At 40.4% G+C, this 23,925-nt stretch overlaps 1 protein-coding gene across 4 annotated transcripts in view; it reads left to right on the forward strand.

Annotated features, from left to right (window-relative positions):
• The window catches only part of CDH11 (cadherin 11), a 154,541-nt gene that overhangs the window by 114,960 nt on the left and 15,656 nt on the right, over window positions 1-23,925 (forward strand). For all 4 annotated transcript variants that reach the window (XM_019656547.1, XM_019656577.1, XM_019656569.1 and 1 more), the window contains exons 7-11: window positions 1,452-1,639; window positions 13,391-13,644; window positions 18,670-18,806; window positions 19,632-19,765; window positions 19,987-20,104. In XM_019656547.1, coding sequence (XP_019512092.1) covers window positions 1,452-1,639; window positions 13,391-13,644; window positions 18,670-18,806; window positions 19,632-19,765; window positions 19,987-20,104 — 831 coding nt within the window. The remainder of the gene's footprint in view (window positions 1-1,451; window positions 1,640-13,390; window positions 13,645-18,669; window positions 18,807-19,631; window positions 19,766-19,986; window positions 20,105-23,925) is intronic.

Here is a 23,925-nt window from a genome sequence, read left to right on the forward strand (position 1 = left end):
GATTTGGAGAAAATCAGTTCATAGCAGGCTTTTCTAAACCTTCATGCAAATTGGTAATTATCTACAGAGACTCCCACTTCCCACTGCTCCTTTAATATGGAGGGCGTGGTGTGATTAAGTGGAATACGGGTCCAAACTGCAAGTATTCAAAGCCAAGTCATATGCAATGGCGTCTCATACAATACCCTTTCGTACACTCTCGGGCCCCGACCTACTGATGTACCCTTACCTCTTACCAGAAGGCTGCAGTCACTTGTCTTCTTGCTATTCTGTATGCATTCAGTATGTTCCCACCTCAAGGTTTTTGCCATTTGCTGTTCCCTTTGTGTGTAATTTTTATCCCCAGATAGTCACATGCTTTGTCTTTCTCAGTCCCTGCAGGAGAGTTCATTTGCCTTCTTCTGATGGATGTCTTCTCTGCTCATCCCATTCAAAATCAATCTCTCACCTACTTTCCCCTTCTCACCCACACATACTTAACACACACGTACACCATCATAGACGCTCACACTCATCATACACACTGACATACACCTCACACATACATACATTCACACTGGTGCTCATACTCACACCACACAACACACTCAGACACACATTCACATATACACCATCACACTCACACACAATCATACACTTCAACACAGTTACACACTCACTGTCTCATTACCCTCTGTTCCTTACCCTACTTTAGTGTTCTTCTGCCTAGTAAGGACATCAGAGTGTGTATATACTTTCTTTTTAGTGTGTCTCAATAAGGGAGGAATCTTGACAGTTTCATTTCCTACTGAGTCTCCAGGGGCTAGCACAGTGCCCAGCACATAGTAGGTTCCCGATAAATATTAAGTAAATACATAGGGAATGGCCATGCTATGGAAAACATTTCCAGATAAGGTAGTGTTTGATTGAATGGTGAAAGAGGTGAAGTAAGAGAAGAGTCAAGTATAGAGTTGGAAATATCATGACCTTGAGAGATAAAATTTGCATTTGTTTTTAAAAATTCATACGGAGCTGTGGAAGGCTTTTAAACAGAGGAGGATGTTTTTCTGGGACTCTGGCAGGGCCATACGTGAGCCTTAGAATTAACTCATGGACCATCCTGAAGCCATGGAAAGTCTTGGCTATTTGAATGTATGAAGATTACACGGTCCGCCATCCTTTCCTAATGGGAGATGTAACTGAGCATCGTTTTCTTTCCTTACATGTGGCAGGTGACCCCGCCATATCACCTTGGGCCCTGCTATTGTTTCATCGTTCTTTGTAGAACACATTTCTTTGACAAAGCAAGCCATGTGGGATCTTCCTCCTGTCCATTCACTTCTTTCATGTTTTCTATCAATAGAAAGTTCAATTTCAAACCCTTTGAGAGATTTATTGGGACTCAATGAAATCTAAAGTCTTACTGCTGACAAATAAAAGGGAAAATATAAATAGATGTCTTCTTCTTCTAGGCGTATACCAGATGTCTGTGTCAGAAGCAGCTGTCCCCGGGGAGGAAGTAGGACGAGTGAAGGCTAAAGACCCAGATATTGGAGAAAATGGCTTAGTCACATACAATATTGTTGATGGAGACGGGATGGAATTGTTTGAAATCACAACGGACTATGAAACACAGGAGGGTGTGGTGAAGCTGAAAAAGGTGAGTGTGCATGGAGTTCCCCCGTTCGCTCTGCCAAGCTGAGTCTGTTAATATAAGTAGCTCAGAACCTTTTCTGTCTCAAATATCCAAGTTCCACTAAATTGCTGTAGCCTCTGAAACCTCACCCAATCCTCTGCTTGATTTTCTCTCAAAATTGAGCCCGAGAAACAACAATAATGGGCTTTCCTCCACAGTCAGCTAAATTGTCATAAAAAATGTGTCTTTGGGATTAATTCGGTACTCAGAGGGGATGATTGTTTTTTCTTGCTTTGTTTTAAAAAATCTAACATTTTCTCAATACTAAATATTGGCCAGACAAAGCCTGAGCCTCTTCCAAACATTCTCATTTACTTTTTACAACAATCATAAAAAGTAGATAGTATTATCCCAATGGGCCACGAGACCGCGATTTAATTATGAGGAGATGGGGGCTGAGACAGATTCAACCATTTGACCGTGGCATAGCCATACAGCTGGAAATTCACAGACACAGAATTCAAACCTAGAGTATTCTGGAACAACTTTCCTCTCAAGTCATTTTGGAAACAGCTGGGTCAGAAAGGGCTTAAAAAGGCGAGACAAGTAAGAATGACTTATGTGAAGAAACTGTGTATCCTAAAACGGTTTTCCCCTCTGATTTACCACTTGAGAAATCAACACCTCTCCATCATCAAAGTGTATGAAGCATTAAATGTGAATTAGATGATGGAATTACCTTGGTTTTAATCAAGCATTCATTTTCAAGTTGGTTTTGTAGCATGAATATTAAGCTCTTTAGTGTGATGGAAAAGATTGGACTGTAACACTGCTGGAAGAAATTAAGTCGCAGAATCAACAAAGAGGCCAGCAGCTGAAGAGGAGGCAAGGGTGTGGAGGGTGGAAACTCCTGGGAGGAATCTTTCAGTAAAGGGAGGAAGCAGAAATGCTTTTTCTAGGAAGCTGATTTTTCACAATGTTTGAAAGCATTGTTGGGTTTGGGAGAAATAGGATGGAACACAGAACAGAGAGAGAATGGGGTGACTGTCATTAAAGAATATGGAAGTTGGGGTGCACTTTGGATATTGGGAAAGTGAACATTCATGACAATGAATGGTGTGACCACAGAAGCCTAATCTTTGGCCAGGGGCTGGGGTAGCCACCCTCTCTGGTTTTTCCTCTGGAGAAGTATAGCTGTGTGAACCACCTGGAGCGTAGAGCTGTGGACGTGGCCTGTTCATTAATATTACCATCCCTCTTGCTTGCCCCTGACGTATGAGCATTGGCTTCGGCGATTTCTGCCTCCCATCCTTTGCTGCTCAAGTAATTGGGTAGTTGGTTATGCTCAGGTTGTCACCTGTTTTCCGTGTATTCAGGGCATAAACACGCACTGTGTCTCGAAAGTCCTGAAACATTTAAATCACCCCATGGAACTCACACATCGCAAATGAGCTCTGTGCAGATGATTAATTTGCACATTTCCCTCCAATTCAGTATGTTTATTCCAAGCAAGAGGATAATTGTCTATAAAACACTGATATTTAGGTTTAAAGCAGAGTAAGATGGTATTTCATTTGCTTAAACTTATAGCACCAAGTTCCGAATGTCCACCAGAAAAAAAAAATTGAGCAGTGAATTTAATAGCGTAAAATAATGGATCCTTCTGGAAGTCATTATATATGATTTCATAATATAAAAGGGTGTGGAGAGATAACGGAAATACTTTTTTCTCTTAAAAATATTCCTTAGTATAGTTTTTTCACTCATTTCTGAATTTGTTAACTCATTTTTATTTATTTATTTCTTTTACTAAGAGTTACTGAGTTGTTATTACTTGTCAGGCAGGCCTTTGGTGAGAGGCTGGCCATATGAAGTTGAAGAGACAAAGTCGTGGACACAGGGAGACCGCTATTTAACAAGACAGTTAAATTAAAAGACAATTAAATGAGGGCCGCTTTTCTCAGCCAGGGCATTAATGATATTTCAGGACAAATACTTGTTTGTTGTAGGGGGCTGTTCTGTGCATTGTAGGATGTTGAGCATCATCCCTGGCCTCTTCTCACTAGATGTCAGTAAGCCACCCCACCAATCACGATAATAAAAAACTCCAGACGTTCCCTAATAACCCTGAGGTGAGTTAGAACAAAATCACTCCCCAGTTGAGAACCAACTGTAATAAAGTGTGATAAGGTCTATGAATCTGGGTCAGGAATGACTTCTTACAGGGCAGATCTTGAGCTGAGTCTCGATGGATGATTAGGACTTTACCAGATAGATAAGGAGAGGAAGGGCAGAAAAAAGAGCTTGTGAAGGACTGTATTGATGGAAAGAGGACACATTTAAGAAACTTGAATAAGTTCAGCCTTGAGGGTTTTGAGATGGATACAGCGGGGCCAGTTGAAAAGCTGTTGTTGGAATTCAAGGGAGAAATTACAAAAGAACTGAAGAAGGCAGAAGTGGTGAAGGTGAAGAACTCAAGAGATATTTAGGAGGTGGAGACATTCATTTATTGAAGAGCTTAGGAAGCAATCAATATTTCTTGAGTACTGACTCTGTGTCAGGCCCAGTAAGTGTCAAGGGTAGAGTGGTGCAAAAGACAGAGAGAGCTGCCCTCAGGATATTCTGTCTGTGTGGTTAGTAGAAAAGAGAACCAGTACTAAATAAAAATAAAACTTATCCGTGGCTTGGTCGACTTGGGGAGGAAAATTCAATCTGTTTACTGCAACACCCGTGACCAGGTGGGACTCCCCTTTATCACAGAGATATCCTGGCACATTTCTAACTTATTTACTTTCAAACTCCTTGTAAAACAGTGTGAGGGCAGCATTAGGAAACATTTTAAATATTCCCAATTTTTATAAAGCCATTTTCAGTCTAATTATTTCTCCAGTTCTTTGCCCACGTGTATACTGATGTGGATATATAACATTTTAAACAGTTGCAATCATAGGGCGATCTGATTTGTTAACTTAATGTCATATCATAAACGTTTTACATGCTGTTCTATAATATACATAATCATTTTTAATGACTCCATAACATCTCATCCTATTGATGGATCATTATTTCCTTAATAAAATCTCACAGTTGGAGTTGGTGTTTTGTGTGTACATTTCCCCCAATTAGATACAGCCCTCTACTATATCTAACAGTTATCATGCATTTTTGAATATTGTTTGTTTTGGTGTTCTCTTGAATTCATCCCTCAGGGAGAATTTTCAGAGGTGGGATTAGTAAACTCAGGGGTATTAAGATTTTTATGGTTTATGTAGTGTGTTGCCTCCTTTAGCTTTATTTCAACTATGCATACCATGGATATAAATGTTCACATGGGAAGCTACCTTAAATCTTTTTCAGAAGGAGGCAGGGAATAGGCTGTAGGTAAGTGTTTAAATGCTATCTATCCATCAGCCGTGTGCCTCATTAGTCAGAATGATTGGTGTGTATGATCACCTGTGCACTGGGCAGGCAAAGATCAGCAGAAATCAACAACACCGAGTGGGGTCCTTTGGGATGCTCCCCACCTTACAGTGGTGGGAGAGGAGGGGCTGCAGATGGGCCGCCACTGGACCACACTCATCTATCCATGGGGGTTGAGGAAGACAATACAAGGCAGTAAGGCTTGGGCTGACCACCAGAAAAAGAAAACTTTGTACAATCTCACCAAACTAGGGAAGGACATTCCAGACAAGTGTTTGCAAAGATTTGGCGAGTTTTGCTTGGGATCTGAAAAAATATTGGCCAAACTTTAGCATGAACATCAATGGGGCTTTCCATTGGGAACATGGCTCTCTGGGCATATGCCTAAACCAAGTGCCAAAGGTTTTGCTCTAGGAATAGCCAGACTACCTGAAATCAGAAAATTTCTTCTTATCAGGTCTCAGAACTATCATATTCCAGTTTTTTTCTTTCCTAATTTTGTCTAATAATTGCAGAGATTTTAGAGACTCGTCAACACTCTCATAACTCCCACCTATAAATACCATTCCTTTTTGCTGTGCGGTAACCCAGCGAAGGATGAAAGAGATGCTGAGTTCCATGATGGTGGAGCAGCTGGGGACACGTTTTGCCTCAGGGAGAGGGAGTGTTCCCTGACTCTGGGGGAGAGAGGGGTGGGAAGATGATGGAAAAAGTGTCAAGGATGTTGAAGGTGTTTAACCTTCGTGAAACTGGAATCATCCTTCGTTTGGAGTTTCGTAGCATTAAGTCAGGGCTAACCACTAGGATTGTATGCCCATTCAAACTCAGTGTTTGCCGGGCAGATGGCAACAGCATGGCAGGCGGATGTGTGCCTCAGAAGACCCAAGTCTTTCCAAACGTTTCGTAGTTCGGCATCATCCAGAGTGCTAACTGGGGAGTTCTGTTTCCTAGGCATGAGGACTTGTTTCTCTGCTACAATTTTACTTTTTACCCTTTGCATATTGATTCACTGTACCTCCTCTTATCCAGAATTAAGGGGTGTTTGCCATCAATTTCCCAGTAACTGCACCCATTCAAATGCAACGTCCCATTTTTTCCATATCTGTGTAAAATCTATATTGTTTATCATTTTTTTTCTTTAAATAGACATTTTTACATATATGCATTCTTATACCGAAGACGCTTACTGTCATTGACCTATCATTTAACATAAATAGAAGGTATCCTAAAAATGAACACAATCAAAACAAGATAATGTCATTATGGTCTAGCTAGAGAGATAGCTCATAGTCTTTCAGGAGGAAGGTTAGGAAACGTAACAGATACGTAAAAAATCAGCACTATACGGAGATGTTCTTCATGTGTTCAGAAATTAAAGAATGGGAAAAGCAATAATTGTGTCAATAAGTAAGTTAATGTAATTCAACAAACCCACCCACAAAAATTACCCATAAATCACCTTAAGTTATCTTATGGGCCACTGCTAGTAAGAGTCCCAGACTTTGGGAAATGCTATATGGTCAGAAACTTAAGAAATTAGGCTGTCGCTCCCTGGAATCTTGCCCCGACCAGCTAATGCTGCATTGCCCAGGGCACTCTTGGCTCCTAGGCAGCTGGCCCTACCCCACAAGCTACAGAAGCCTTTTGTAGCAGCAGAAGGCCTACAGTGGTTTGGGGAACTTTTGGTGGCAGACAGCCTGCCACTCTCTTGAGGGCTACCAGGGATATGCAGGCTCAAGGCAAGTGGTGGCTGGCCAAGGTGTTCTCAGGGCATTTTGTGAAGTGGTTACAGGCCAGGCACTGGTGCAAGAAATGAATGTGCATTAACTTTGTAAAAACCACCAAACACGCACTTTGTGACTCCCTGGGATCCCGCCCCACCCAGCTAGTGCTGCATCACTAAGGACACTCTCAACACTGGCTCAACCAACCTGGCCTGTGCACCTAAGGAGGCTCTGTCAACGGCTGAGTCTTAAAGGCAGCTGGCAGGTGGGAAAATGCCTAGGGGGGCCCAGGGCCTTTTGCTAAGCTTCCCCAGGTCCAGTACTGGTGGCCACTGGCTTCAGATCATATGCCTCCGGGTCCTGCATAGGCAGCAACCAACCACGTATATCTGCATAGCTCCTACTGGGTAGCCCCGGACTGGTCACAGACAAGGCTGGAATTGGCCTGCACAGGAGCCTCTCCCAAGAGACACCAGAAACAACACACTCAGAGGCCAGCTTCAGAACACACCAGAGCACTACCCGATTAGCCCCACAAGAAACCCCAAAGGGGTTTCTCAACAAGCACAAGAGCCCATGGGAGCAAATCTCCAACTAAGCGGTCAGCCACCACAGCAGCTCATACATAGGGCATAGCCAATCCTCACAGCCACTCAGCTTGGGAGACAATCCCACCTACTGCATGAAAAGCAATCAAGGTTCAACTACAACAGGAGAACACACACAACATGCAGAGGGGACACTCCTGGAACACATGCACAGGTGATCAGAGAAACTGCATCACTGGACTGCACAGGACACCTACTACATAAGGCCACCTGACAAAGACTGAGAGACATAGGAGATCTACCTAATGCATAGAAGCAAACACAGAGAGGCAGCCAGAATGAGGAAACAAACATGTCTTGAATAAAAGAACGAGAGAAACCTCTGTGGGGGTGGGGGGAACTAAATGAAATGGAGGCAAGCAACCTACCAGAGACAGAGTTTAAAACACTGATTATAATAATGCCTAAGGAACTTAGTGAGAACTTCAATAAAGAGGTAGGAAGCATAAAGACATGAAAAACATAAAAAAGAACCAGTCAGAAATGAAGAATACAATAACTGAAATGAAGCATACACTGGAAGGAATCAACAGCAGATTTGATGCAGCAGAGGACTGAATCAGCAATTTAGAAGACAAGATAGCAGAAAACACCCAATCGGAACGAAAAGAACAACAACAACAAAAAGAAGATAGTTGCAGGGACCTTTGGGACCACATCAAGCACAATAATATTTGCACCATAGGAGTACCAGATGGAGAAGAGAAAGAGCAAGGGATCAACAACCTATCTGAAGAAATAACAACTGAAAACTTCCCTAACCTGGCAAAGGCAGCACAGAGGGTCCCAAACAAGATGAACCAAACAGGCCCACACCAAGACACATTACAATTAGAATGGCAAAAGGTAAAGACAAAGAGAGAATCCTGAAAACAGCAAGAGAAAGACAACTAGTTACTTAATAAAACAGCTCCTGTTAGACCAGCAGCTGATTTCTCAACAGGAACTTGCAGGCCAGAGGGGGTGGCAGGAAATATTCAACTCGATGAAAAACAAGGGCCTACAATCCAAACTACTCTACCCAGCAAGGCTATCGTTTAAAATTGGCGGAGAGAGAAAGAGCCTCCCAGACAAGAAAAAGCTAAAGGAATTCATTACCACCAAGCCAGTATTATAAGAAATGTTAAAAGGATTTCTTTAAGAAGAAGAAAGGGGGAAACAAACAAGCAAAAAGGATAAAAAAATATAATAAATGTCAATAACTATGTACCTATCAATGATCACTTTAAATGTAAATGAATTAAATGCTGTAATCAAAAGACATAGGTTAGCTGAATTCATAAGAAAACAAGACCCTTGCATATGGTGTCTACAGATACCTACCTCAGACTGAAAGATACACATAGACTGAAACAAGCAAAAAGCTGGGGTAGTGATACTTATATTGGATAAAATGGACATTAAAATGAAGACGATAGTAAGAGATAAAGAAGGACATTACATAATGATAAAGGGATCAATCCAACAAGAGGACATAACCCTAGTAAACATCTATGCACCCAACCTAGGAGCACCTAAATATATAAAACAAATATTTACTGACATAAAATCAGAGACTGACAGTAACACAATCACAGTAGGGGAGTTTAGTGCCATACTAACACCAATGGACAGATCGTCTAGACAGAATATCAACAAGGAAATAGCAGGCTTAAATGACACACTAGACCAGATGGATTTAATTGATATTTTTAGAGAATTTCACCCCAAAGCAGCAGAATATACATTCTTTTCAAGTGCACATGGAACATTTTCCAAGTTAGACCACATGTTTGGCCACAAAATAAGTCTCAATAAATTTAAGAAGATAAAAATTATATCAAGTACGTTCTCTGACCACAATGGTATGAAACTAGAAATCAATTACAAGAAAAAAACCCTGAAAAACACATAAACACCTGGAGGCTAGATAACATGCTACTGAATAATGAATGGGTCAACAATGAGATCATGTAAACAGTCAAAACATACCTTGAGAGAAACAAAAATGAAAATATAATGATCTAAAATCTATAGGACAGAGCGAAAGCAGTTCTAAGAGGGAAATCCATAGCAATGCAGGCCTACCTAAAGATCAAAGAAAAATCTCAAATAGTCTAACTTTATTTTTTTATTTTATTTTTATTTATTTATTTATTTATTTTAAGCTGAGCCATCCTGCTACCTGTTGGCAGCTCAGCGGCTGCTCAGCTCGGGCTGGACTCGAACCACTGTTGCTCAGAGCTCAAACTCTTGAGCGAGCTCTTAACCAACTGAGCCACTCGGCCGGCCCTCAAATAGTCTAACTTTATACCTAAGGGAACTGGAAAAAGAATAGCAAGCAAAACTCAAAGTAAGTACAAGGAAGGAAATAATAAAGATCACAGTGAAAAATAAATGAAATAGAGGCTAAAAAAGAATAAAAAAGATCAAGGAAACCAAGAATTGTTTTTTTGAAAAGATAAGCAAAATTGACAAACCTTTAACAAGACTCATCAAGAAAAAGAGCAGACCAAAGTAAATCAGAAATGAAAGAGGAGAGGTGACAACAGATACCACAGAAATACCAAAACAAACAAACAAACAAAAAATTATGAGCACCTATATGCCAACAAATTGGACAATCTGGAAGAAATGCATAAATTCCTAGAAGCATATAATCTTGCAAGGCTGAATCAAGAAGAGACAGAAAATATGAACAGACCAGTTAATACTAACAAAATCAAATCAGTAATAAAAAAATTCCCAACCAACAAAAGTCCTGGACCAGATGGCTTCACAGGTGAATTTTACCAAACTCAAAGAAGAATTAACATCTATTCTTCTCAAACTATTCCAAAAAGTTCAAGAGGATAAAGACATTACAAAAAAGAAAACTATAGGCCAATATCCCCAATTAACATAGATGCAATAATCCTCAAGAAACTATTAGCAAACCAAATTCAGCAATACATTAAAAAGATCATACTCCATGATCAGTGGCATTCATTCCTGCTATGTAAAGTTGGTCTAATATCTGAAAATCAAGTAGCGTAATAGGCCACATAAACAAAATGAAAAATTAAAATCATGTGGTCATAACACATGCATAAAAACCATTTGACAAAATTCATCATCCATTTATGATAAAAACTCTCAGCAAAGTGGGAACAGAGGGAATGTATCTCAACTTAATAAAGGCCACCTATGACAAACCCACAGCTAATATCATACTCAATGGGGAAAAGCGAAAAGCATTCATAAGTTTGGGAATAAGACAAAGATTTTTACTGTTACCACATTTATTCAACATGTGCTGGAAGTCCCAGCCACAGCAATCAGACAAGAACAAGAAATAAAGGGCATCCAAATTGGAAAGGAAGAAGTAAAACTGTCACTTGCTGATGACATAATACTATATGTAGATAACCCCAAAGATTCCACCAAAAATATTATAACTGATAAATGAAATCAGTAGAGTAGCAGGATACAAAATCAATATTCAGAAATTGATTGCATTTTTATACACCTAAAGCGAAATATCAAAAAGAGAAATAAACAATCCCATTTGCCATTGCCTCAGAAAAAAATACCAAGAAATAAATTTAACCAAGGAAGTAAATGATCTGCACTCAGAAAATTATGAGACATTGAAGAGAGAAATTAAGGAAGACACAATTTAATGGAAACATATACCATGCTCATGGATAGGAAGAATTAATAAGTTAAAATGTCCATACTACCCAAAGCAACATATAGATTCAATGCAATTCCTATTAAAATACCAATGGCATTTTTCACATAACTAGAAAAAATAATCGTAAAATTTATATGGAACCATAAGCGACCCCGAATAGCCACAGTAATCCTGGGAAGGAAGAACAATGCTGGAGGTATCAAGCTACCTGATATCATATTATACTACAAGGCTATAGTAACCAAAACAGCATGGTATTGGCATAAAAACAGACACATAGATCAATTGAACAGAATAGAGAGTCCAGAAATAAATCCATGCCTGTGTTGTCATTTAATCTATGACAAAGGAAGCAAAATACACTTTGGGGTAAATATAGTCTATTTAATAAATGGTTCTGGGAAAACTGGACAGATATGTGAAAAAAAATGAAACTGGACTACCTTCTTACACAATACACAAGAACAAACTCAAAATGGATTAAAGACTTAACTGTAAGACTGGAAACCATAAACTCCTAGAAGAAGATATAGGAAGTAAACTCTCAGACATTACATTTAGTAATATTTTTACTGATACATCTCGGGCAAGGGAAACAAAAGAAAAAATAAACAAATGGGACTACATCAAACTAACAAATTTTTGCACAGCAAACGAAACCATCAACAAATGAAAAGACACCTTACTGAATGGGAGAAGGTGTTTGCCAATGATAGATATGACAAGGGATTGATATCCAAAATAAAAGAAAAACAAAAACTCATACACCTCAACACCAAAAAACAAACATTCTGTTCAAAAAATGAGCAGGAACTTGAATAGACATTTCTCCAAAGAGCACATACAGATGGCCAATAGACATGTGAAAAGATGCTCAATATCATCAATCATCAGAGAAATGCAAATAAAAACCACAATGAGCTATCACCTCACACCTGTCAGAATGGCTATTATCAATAAATCAACAAACAACAAATGTTGGTGAGGATGCAGAGAAAAGGGAACCCTTATGCACTGTTGGTGAGACTGCAAATTGGTGCAGCCACTATGGAAAACAGTATGGAGGTTCCTCAAAAAATAAAAATAGAACCACCTTATGACCGAGCAATTCCACACCTGAATATTTATCCAAAGAAATCCAAAACACTAATTTGAAAAAATATATGCACCCTATGTTTACTGCAGCAGTATTCACAATAGCCAAGATATAGAAACAACCAAAATGCCCATGAATAGACGACTGGATAAAGAAGAGGTGGGACATACATACAATGGAGTATTACTTTGCCATAAGAAAAAATGAAATCGTGACATTTGTGACAACATGGATGGACCTAGAGGGTATTATGCTAAGTGAAATAAGTCAGATAGAGAAAGCCAAATACCATATGAGCTCACTTATATGTGGAATATAAAGAACAGAATAAACAAATAAACAAAACAGAAATAGACATACAAATACAGAAAACAAACTGATGGTTGCCAGATGGGAGGGGAGCTAAGGGATAGGTGAGAAAGGTGAAGGGAGTAAGAAGTACAAATTGGTAGTTACAAAACAGTCATGGAGATATGAAACAGTATGGAGAATATGGTCAATAATGTAAAAGCTAGGTATAGTGTCAGATGAGTACTAGACTTATCAGGGGCATCGCTTCATAAATCATTTAAATGCCTAACCACTGTGCTATATATCTGAAACGAACATAAAATAATACTGAATGCCAACTATATTTTAAAAATTATATAGTCACAGAATGTACAGCACAGGTATACATAGCCCATGGTATGGTAATAACTATGTACGATATCAGATGGGTAGTAGACTTTATTGGGGTTATCACTTTGTGTAACTGTCTAATCACTATGTTATTTTGTACACCTGAAACCAACAATAAAAAAAAATTAGGCTGTCAATACGATTAAGCCACATGTGTACGTTTGGCGAGGAGCAGTCATCTGACATGACAGCCCTCATTCTCTGGCTGAAATTTAGTGGGTATTTTTATTACCAAGATTCTTAGTCCTTTACAGAATCGTCTATTTATTTTTGTAGTGTTTTAATTCCTTCTCATCCTTAGATGAATTTGGGGGACTGATTTGGGCAGCCTTCGTGTTGTTATATAGAATGAGGTTCATTTTAGGTCACGTGGCCCATCAGTGTCTGTTGCTCCTAGAATTACCCTTTAAGCGCATTCAAAGTTTCGGCAATCGATTGGTCTGATTTTCTAACCAAATGGCTCAGGTAATTGGATATTGAATATACACTGATTTTCTCTCTTTGAGGAATCATACACTGTGCCCTGTGAAACAGGTCTTTCTCTTTCATTATTCTTTCAAAGAATTGGTTTTCAATCTTCTTTCTTGTCAGCCCGTAGATTTTGAAACCAAAAGAGCATATAGCTTGAAGGTGGAGGCAGCCAACGTGCACATAGACCCGAAGTTCATCAGCAACGGACCTTTCAAAGACACCGTGACGGTCAAGATCGCAGTAGAAGATGCTGACGAGCCCCCCATGTTCTTGGCCCCAAGTTACATTCACGAAGTCCAAGAAAATGCGGCTGCTGGCACTGTGGTTGGGAGAGTACATGCCAAAGACCCGGATGCTGCCAACAGCCCAATAAGGTACAGACAGATGTATTTTGAAAGCATGCATGGGGAATTTTAGAGTCGAGAGGTTTCCGGAAAGCCCTGCAGGAACCAGATCCTTAAGTTTCAAAAGGGTCCCAGATAATCAGGCTCAATGCAATGTAAAGAAGATTAAGATTTAAAAGACACAATTCTCCTTCGCCTCTGCTACTAACTTTTTGGATAGGCTCGTTTAAGCCACATCATTTCTCTCTGGAGCAGATGTAACCCTTAGCTGAGCCTGTTGGCCTCAGGGAACTGTGGTGAAGTATAAAAAGTAATTGTGAAATGATTATAGTTATGGTAACTTATTGAACAGCTTCCTGTGCTCCAGTTTCTCTATTGGGTGTTTTAGACACACGATCTAATTTATCCCCTCAGCTGTATTTTATAGGAATTATTATCTTTAAATGGAGAGGAAATTGGGGCTCTGCGGGGCAAAGTGACTTGACATGGAATGTCCTAGCCAGTGAGCAGGAGCCTAGGAAAGCAAGCTCTGTCTAGCTGCCTGCTTCTGAGCACTTTGGAGAGGTAACCAAGTGCCAGGCAAATGCTTTTCTTATTATGGATGTATTTTTTTGTGACTTAGAAAAGCAAGCTAGACAAATGGCTCAGGGCCCTGCCTCCCACCTCCATGACCTGAGTTAATGAGTGACGAGGCTGATGATAAACATGAGACGGTGATGAGCAAGACGCTGAGAAAGAGGCTTGCATCACAGATTCAAGACATTTATAGGAGTGCCTGAAACCGGCCCAGGACTGGGTTCTAGCAGGTGTGGCCCTTTCTGTGGCCATCCCCCTAACTCCTTCTGCCTGGGTCCCTTCCTCCGCCTCCTCATGGTACCCTGGCCACCAGTCTCTACCCAACTCTCCATCCTCAGTCCTGTCGCCAGAATGATGGGTTTAAAACGCACGTGTAAATATCACATCACACTCAGCTAAACAGCCAACCGTGATCAAATTGTTCCCCACCGCCCTCTTCCCCTGACTCCCTCCCAAAATAATCTCAGCCCTCACTTGGCCTCAGGCTTTTCTTCGAGCCCCTCCCACTAGCCCCCAGTGTGCCTGGCTGATCTCTCAGCTTTCAGTCTGACTCTCGCTTCGGAACAGACTCTCAGTTGCAGTGAGACTGGGCCCCTTCCTGTTCTCTGACCTAGAGCTGGCTCTCTCCAAACTCCGGACCTTTACACGTCCTTCCTCCTTGTTGGAGCTCTCCCCACTTTCTTTCCAGCTTGCTTACATGACACTCATTTCTTCACCTCCACTTAGATGTCATCTCCTCTAGGAATTCCTTAGATGTCATCTCCTCCAGGGCCCCCTACCGATGGATCAGATGTGCCTGCCACCTGACAGCACTCACCACGGCAGATCACAGTGCCATGTTACTTTGTGTGTTGTCCTCAGCACACTTGAAAAGGGCCAGGGATGGGTCTATCTAGTTCAGGGGTTGGTAAGGTACAACCCGCAGAACAATTTCAGCTGCTATCTGCATGTTGAGGAATCTCCGTACTGTTTCCTATAATGAGTATATCTTGAAGAGATTGCTGCACCCCTATGTTCACTGCAGCATTATTCACAGTAGCCAAGACATGGAAAAACCCAAGTGTCTATCGATGGATGAATGGATAAAAAAAATGTGGTACATATACACACACGATGGGATATTATTCAGCCTTCAAAAAGGAAATCTTGCCATTTCTGATAATGTGGATGAGTCTGGAGAAAATTATGCTACTTGAAATAAGACAGACACAGAAAGACAGATATAGTGTGAGATCAATTATATGTGGAATATAAAAAAAAAGTCAAATGGAGAATTTAGAACAGTGGTGGCCAGAGGGTAAGGAAAATGGGGAGCTCTTGGTCATAGGGTACAACTTTCAGTTGTAAGATGGGTAAGTTCTGGAGATCTAATAATGTACAACATGGTAACTATAGTTAATCATAGTGTATTTTATATTTAAAATTTGCTGAGAGAGTAGATCTTAAGCATTCTCACAACACACACATACACACACACACACAAGATGATAACTATGTGATGTTAATAGATACATTAATTATCTTGATCGTGGTAATCATTACAGAAGGTATACTTATATCAAAACACCATGCTTTACACATTAAATATATACAATTATTTATTTGTCAGTCATACTTCAGTACGGCTGGGGGAAAAATGTAAGCACATCTGAGCACGAAAATAAATTGCCATGGACAATGGAATTTTTCTATCTACACCAAAGAAAATGCTGACAGAGAAGGAAGTCACATATGTAAACATTGTCCTGTTGCCTTTGAATCCTTGAACACTGTTCCTTCTGAGAGAAAGGATGAGAGCTGCCCTTCACTGAGCATCTTCTCGGTCTTGACAACTTAGTTAATACTCAGGCACTTTTGAGGCTATGACTGCTTCAGGATCCAACAGATGGAAATACTGAGGCTCAGAGGGGCGATAGGGATTCCTCAAAGTCACGGGACCAGTCAGTGTTGGAGACTGGATTTCAGTTCACATCTGCCTTGTGTCCATTTTGAGCTTTTTACTCTAGCCAAGCAGACACTAATGAACAGATTTCCTGAGAAGGTTGGAGTACCGTGTTCTTTCTGTGCAGGAAGATGCATTACCTAATGACTGAGGGTCATTGAAACACATTTAAACTACTCAAAAATGTGCATGGTGTGAGTTTCAAATGACTTAGCTTTGGCCTAGACTATCGAGGTACATTAGCAACGTTTTAGAAGAGCAATGACGTAAAAACACATGGAACAAATGCTTATTTCCTCTGCACCTCATTGTCTCCAAGCACTCACATCTGCGACTGGGAATCTGGGTCATGTTTTCAGTGGTAGCTGCTCCAGGCATGTAGGCAATTTCCATGTCTGTAATTATCCAGAGACTCTCACTTGAACCACACTTGAACCAACCCCCTTCACCCGCTTGGGTCTTTTTTTATTCAGTGGGCCTCCTGTCCTCACTACCTACTTTCCTGATTGCTTATCTTCACCTCTAAAGGAAGTTGTATTCTTGGACACATAGGAAGGCCTTATAGTGTCACCCAGATTCTTCGCCGCATGAACATTTTGCAGATCTTCCTTCCTCCCCGCCCTTATTCCTGTCTCTGATACCCTATTTATTTGTTTCTCTGATCAAAAGCCTTCCATGATTTTTCACTGGCTGTAGGACAAAGGTCACACTCTGTAGATTGACATTTGAGAGTTTCCATGGTCTATCCACCGTGTGTAACAGCAGCAGTGACAACAAAAATAAGGGCAGCTATTGGCTGTATTGCTGACCCCGTGTGAGGCACTAGGTTATGTGTCTTAAACACCTATTATGTCATGTAATTCTCACAAACAACCTGAAAGTTAGGTAATATTAATATTACAGTTTAAAAGATAAATAAGCTGAGATTCAGAGAACTTAGCAACTTTTCCAGTATCACTCAGCTTATAATGTAAGTGGACCATGAATTTATACCTTGGACTTGACAAAACCAAAATCCATGCCCTTCACTTCTATAAAATAATGCTTTGAACTATTAATTATCTTTCTTCCCATGAATGTGTCTTGGCACATCAACTAGGTAGTGAGCTTCCTGGTGTCAGGGCAAAACGTTTTCCAGATTTTTGCCTGCTTTTCACATGGGGCTATATGCTGAGAGCTCAGCTGCTGAGCCTCTACTGACATTTATGAGGTGTGTGACGGTTTATGTTCAGTGTCCCCGCTGGGAGAGGGAACTCATCATTCTGTTCCCATGGGGAGCTGTGAGGTCAGCTCTTGTTTTAGATACTGTGAAGTGCTGCTTGATGTTCACGGTCCTGCTTTCCTAGAAAGAACAGGATCTGGAATTGGAAGATCCAGGTTCTAATAGTGGCTCCCCCAGAAACTATTTAAATAGGCCATTTGCAAATCCCATCGTTGGTAAATTGAAGATATTAAACCCTGTAACATCTATGGTCTTTGCCACCTTTAATGTTCTTCGGTTTTATGATCCTCAATGAATGCCTTCAGGCATATGTATTCTGTAAACTTTAGGAAAACACAGCTAAGCCCTCTAAAAGCAGGAAACCACCTAATTATGAAGCCCAGCATGCTAGCCACATTAACATAACCACGTTTGTATTCTCCGTTCTGGAGTCAGTATGATGGAGGGACCAGAAAGGAGCTGTGGCATTCAGCAGACTCAGGAAAGCCGGGACTCCAATACTTACAACTCGGCCTTTCCTGGACAAGTTGCCTCACCCGAATAAAGGCCATTCTCTTGCTCCATCTCCCACATCACCTTGCCATAAATACACTCCAATAGTATTTTGGAAATGATTATGTCTTTTGTTTGAAAAAAGCAAATTTTCTAGTGGACACAGAAGTAGCTGAAACCTTTGAGTTATGCTTTTAAGCACAGCCTGGGGTGATTAAATGGTGGGAAGAAGGCTCTACAAACCCAAGCCTGCTTGCATATTGCACCCCGGGATTCTGAACCGAACTACCTGGGCTCCACTAAAACTGATAAATACACTCAATAAATTCACTCAAAATATAGTTAGCATTTTTCTTTAAAAAAGGAGAAATCTGATTTTTTAGAACCATAAGTGATCCTTGATGATAAATTTAGACAAACTTGAAATTATGTAATGTTTCATATGCAAAGGTTTGATGCATTTATGACTTTCTGAGTAGTTTGGGGGCAAGGCAAGCCCACTTCCCAAATGGAGTTTCATAAGTATTCAGATGGCGGGTGATTGTAGTAAGTATGGAGAAATATACAACACGTTATTGTGCTTCTCAATCAAATATGCTAAGCAACCCTTTCTTTCATTGCACCGAATAAAGAATTCCAATGCGGCCGAATGATTTATATAAAAGATTCATGTACAAAGTTTGAAAAGTAAATTTGATTAAAAAGAAAACCTAGCGCAAGCAGCTCACTGAAAAAGTTGCTTTAAATATAGCATGGAGAAAATATTCAAATATTAAGCTGCTTGGAGTATCTCCTCTAATTGCCTCATTTGCATTCTGCTTAGGTATTCAATTGATCGTCATACTGACCTCGACAGGTTTTTCACTATTAATCCAGAGGATGGTTTTATTAAAACGACAAAACCTTTGGATAGAGAGGAAACCACGTGGCTCAACATATCCGTTTTTGCAGCAGAAATCCGTAAGTATTCTCCTAAGGGTTTTGGTTCTACTTTACCAAATATGATTCCTTCAGACTCTCTATATATCCTGGAAAGTGACAGACAGCTGAGATAGAATATATTTTTTAGTGTTAAATGTATTTTTCAATCTTTAAAATTTATTTTTGGTCATCTATCTAGGAAGACATATAAGTAAACACATAGAGAGGTTTTTATTGTCTCTGGCAGAACTGGGTACAGACTTGGCAAGTGAGCTGATAGCCTTCAGCAGCTTGAAACTCATAACCATCACTGAAGGATTCCCCACTTTATTCTGTCGCTCAGTTTTGTTTAAACGCAGAGCAGCAGAATCCTTAGAACCAAGATTTGTGGGTTCTTGTTTACCTGTAGACCAGTGGTTCTCAACCTTGATGGTGTGCTGGAATATCATGGGAGGCTTGTTATAACAGAGATTTCTGGATCCCACCCTCAGAGCCTCTGATTTAGTAGGTCTGGGGTAGGGCCTGAGCATTTTTGTTGCCAACAAGTTCCCAGATGGCTTTGCTGCTGCTATGGGGGTGGGAGGCGGGGAGGCTCCATTATAAGAATTTAGACTATAACCTCAGCATCAGAATCAGCAGAAATGGAAAAGTTGAGTTCTTACTGGTCTTACATTGACATTCACTTCAAGGGCATACTGCTCATACCGGGCCTCGCATACTTCAGGTTTTAGATGGCTTTTGTGCCAACAGTGCCTTTCCCTCCACTGCCCCAATGCATGGCAGGACCTTACTCTTTCCCAAGAATAACCTTGGACCAACGTGGCTTCCTCCTTGGCCTTGACTGTCTGAATTCTCTCCTTGCAGACAACCGGCATCAGGAAGCCAAAGTGCCAGTGGCCTTTAGGGTCCTTGATGTCAATGACAATGCCCCCAGGTTTGCCGCCCCCTATGAAGGTTTCATCTGTGAGAGCGACCAGACCAAGCCACTCTCTAACCAGGTAACGATGCTCTTCCCTCCCCTGGCTACGAGCAAGGAATTTGGTGTTGAGAGCATCGCCTGGAGATACCTCCTACTGCCCAAGAAAGCTTCAGAGCCCCAGTTTAGCCCGGGAACTCTGTTCTCTAATTAAAGCCAGGCTTCTTGGCCAGCCAGGAATTTTTAAATAAATGATGTGCCAATGTCAGCTCGATTTATTTATGGGCCACCTTTCTCTTTCAGCCAATTGTTACAATTAGTGCAGATGACAAGGATGACACAGCCAATGGACCAAGATTTATCTTCAGCCTCCCCCCTGAAATCATTCACAACCCAAATTTCACAGTCCGAGACAACAGAGGTTCGTACCAAGGTTCCTATGATTCAGAGAAGCAGAAACGGAAAATAAATGGCCTTGACGTTGCAGAGCACGCATATTTTCCCTAATCTTAATAATGCCTTTCTGTTGAAGAGCAAACAAGAAATCATAATGCCATCTTTATTTTGAGACATGGGCTCATTGGGTGCATATGAATAAGTGAGTCTAATTTCATTTTACTTTTTTTTGTTGTTGTCTTTGATATTCATGAAGCAGTGGGGAAACTAAGTGAGGAAGCTTACCGGGTCAGTATGCAAAGGGCTTCATTTGTCTTTTTTTCAAGAGGTTGGTGAACCCTTGGGGGGGAAGCGTGGCTTCATGAATATTGATATCAAATGAAGAATTAAGAGATTCATTCAACTTTACGAGGCAATGGGATCTTTCTGCGGCCTTCTCGTCCAAGCAGTTTTAATGCAGAGTGGTTGGGTGCAGAGCTGGGTATCTAAAGGTGGTTGCGGAATGACTGCATGAAAGGCATGAGCGAAGCATCGTCTGGCCACTGTGAACATGGCAAAATACAATGCTTTCTGCTTCCCGCTTTGTCAGTCAAGGAGGTTCTAGACTTGCACGTTTTTCAAAGTAATTGTTTCTGTTGTATAGACCCAAATTGATGCAGTCCATTGACAAAGTGCGTGACAGAGCCAGGATCAAAACATAAGTTTCTTGACTCCCAACCAGACTATTTTGGTCGGCACCTGTTCCTATAAACCTGTGACAAGGTCGGTCTACAAAAACAGATGAGTAATGCCATCAGGTGACAAGGAGTAAAAGTGATCCTCCTAAGTACATATGCTTTCATTAGTCGTATGCTGGGTTACAGGTTAATTGCTTTCTCAGGGACTGAGATCAGGCTTATAGGCTCCTAAGGTAACCTAATAAGTAGTACTACCTTCCTTGTCATTATCATTATTATCAATATCATGAATTCCAGCACTGTGTTCCACACACCATGCCAACATCCTTCCCCTCCTCTGCCTGTTTAATTCTCTCAGCACACCAGAGGTAAGGGTTATTATTATCATTCCCATTTTGAAGATGAGGAGAATGAGGCACAGAACCTTCAAGTCACTTATTCAAAGTCCATCAGCCACACAGTAGTTAGATCTAGATTTTAAACCCGGGGACTCAGAGACTAGAGGTCACAACCTCAACCCCTGCACCCCACTGGGTTGATTATTAAAGCAGAGGGGTGTTCCCCATACCACTTGGATTTGGAGGGATATGACTTGACCTACTTTATTATCATCCATTGCACTGATCTGAGCATTTAATTATGGCCCTTATAAAACAAGCATGTGTCACAGGAGACAGTGGGGTAAAATGTTCTGCAGTGCACAGGCTCTCGAAAGCCTGGGGGTGAAGGAAGTTCTAGGGAGACACATGTGTTTTAAAGGAACCCTACAAAACTGCCTTTGATTCACTTTGTAGATGATTCCATCACTTTGAAATAGAAACATGACTTGGAGCTTTTGCATTTCGACTTTAATCTAGGATCTTCCTTGGACTTGTTGGCTGTGGTTCATGTGCACGTGTGTGCGCCCTACACCCCTTGAAGAGATAAAAGCAATGGCGCTAGATGAGTAGTTCTCAGCTGGGAGCACACGTTCCTCAGTGGTGTGCATACATAATGGAGGAATTCCCTTTCCTAAAGGTAGATTTCTCCAAAGCAGGGAGATGCTGGCATGTAGTGGACATTAATTAATATTCACCAATCTGAATTGAATGAAGTGGCATAAATAATATTTTCAAAATATTTCCTAAGATATATGTACATCTTTATTTGAGTTCATGAGAATCGCTGTCTGCACTCTTGGAATTTTCTTAATTCCTGAATTATTTCCTGATTGCACCCTGGATTGACAGATTATTCTTATAAATTGTGTCTGCCTAGGCTTATGTCAATTTTGTGCTAAAGAAAACGCTTATAAAAATTTTTTTAGCATGCAATTGGTTTTATCCATAGTGAGATGACCTACTGGGCTGGCCAGGAAGCTGGTGTTCTCATATGCCTCTTACACCTCTTACCACCTCTTTTATTATCTGTTTTCTCATGCATATGTGGTCAACCTTTTGTATCTGTGTGTTCATCTAATTCCCAATTTATATCTAAGACCTAACTGTTGGATGGATGTATCCCCAGCACCCCCAGTTTATCCCTGGACACCTCCTGAAAGAACAGGTGTTTTCTGGATGTCCTCACTGCGCCAACTTCACCTCCACCACCGGCCTTGCCTTCTTTCTTTTTATATGCGCAACAGTATTTAGTTGCTGTTAACCCTCTGCAAACATTATACCAAGACATACTGTTCTCTAGGGAGTTGTAAGTATGTCACATTGTCATAATACTTCGAGGATACCATCTATATTTTCAAGGAGATTATATTACCATAGATGAGCCGACCTACTACACTATCTGTGTCCCCTGCCTTTTCCTATAAGAGACTAATCCTATATTGGAGCTACCACTTTTGCAGGAAATTGCTACTTTTAAAGAAAAATGACTTTATTAACTATGGCAAACAGTTAATGAAAACTCCCATGTTTAGAGCTATTACAAAACCTTAGAGCAAATACAGTCCTATAATTATCATTTAATAGAGTTTCTTTCTACTAGCTCCTAAAAGTAATTACATATTGAAGTAATGCAAAAGGAGTAATCACATTCCACATCCTATTAATAGCCTACTGAGTTACCAAATTTCTCGGCTGAGACTGTTTTCCATAGAAAACATGAGATAATGGTTTATATCATGCTGAGTAAAAGCATCAGGTTTCTTTCTCCTTGAGTGTTTACTTCCATTATGCCATGTAAATAATCGGGATTGCATTTGCCTAAACTTGGCAAAAGTACTCGGCATCTTTAGAAATATAAGAGAGGAAGCCATCTTAACACACACAAGCCTTTTAGCTCCTCTTATTATCTCACTCCATTCTACAGCCCGAGCTTCAAAAGATGGCTCTGCAGGCAGCAGGAAAAAGCAGAACACTGAGTGACTCTTCAACATTTCAGTCCATCTTGGGCTATTAATATCGTTTGGGCAGATGAAGAGCTGCTCTGCCCAGGTTTTGAGATGCATTCGCTTTGAAAATATCAGACTTATGGCATCTCTAAAAACACAAGAAACATGCACTGGGTAAGAAAAGAGCTACAAAAAAGAAGTGCTGAGAATAACCTCTCTCATCTGTCTAACTCTTTGTTAATTTGTAAAACCTTCTCATGGTCATTGTTTCACTTAATTCCTCAAACAGCCCCATGAGGTAGGCAGGCTGAATATTTTTATCCTCATTTTTTGGAGAAGGAAAGAATATGAGACATCAGAGGCTTCAGGGACTTGCTCAAGGTTATGCTGCCAATAAGTGAAATAGCTAAGAAGTTTGAGTATTTGGAGTGTTCTCTCTGGTATACATAACATCTTATATTATGAACATAAAGCTCATGTCTTTTCTAGTTAATTCTTTTTACCAAAGCTTTGTTTACCCTGTGGTCAAATAATGAGAGTCTCCAGAAGAGGGAAAATCTGAAATTCAATTCATCAATCTCGGTTTCCAGGGAAAGTGTGAAGAGAGAGGATAGACTGAACTTCAGATTTAATCACAGCCGTCATAATGGTGGCAAAATATATTTGCAAAGAATTTCATAATTTTCTTTTACTGCATAATTAATATATACCCCTTGAAGGAAAATAAGAAAATACAAGTAAGTAGAAATAAATTTTAAAATAATAAAATAACTTGATGATAATACAATATCCAGAAATAACCACTGCTATTTTGTGTACCCTTCTAGACTTTTCCTTGGGATA

This window comes from Hipposideros armiger, unplaced genomic scaffold (assembly GCF_001890085.2).
Source record: "Hipposideros armiger isolate ML-2016 unplaced genomic scaffold, ASM189008v1 scaffold_9, whole genome shotgun sequence".
Classification (NCBI taxonomy): domain Eukaryota; kingdom Metazoa; phylum Chordata; class Mammalia; order Chiroptera; family Hipposideridae; genus Hipposideros; species Hipposideros armiger.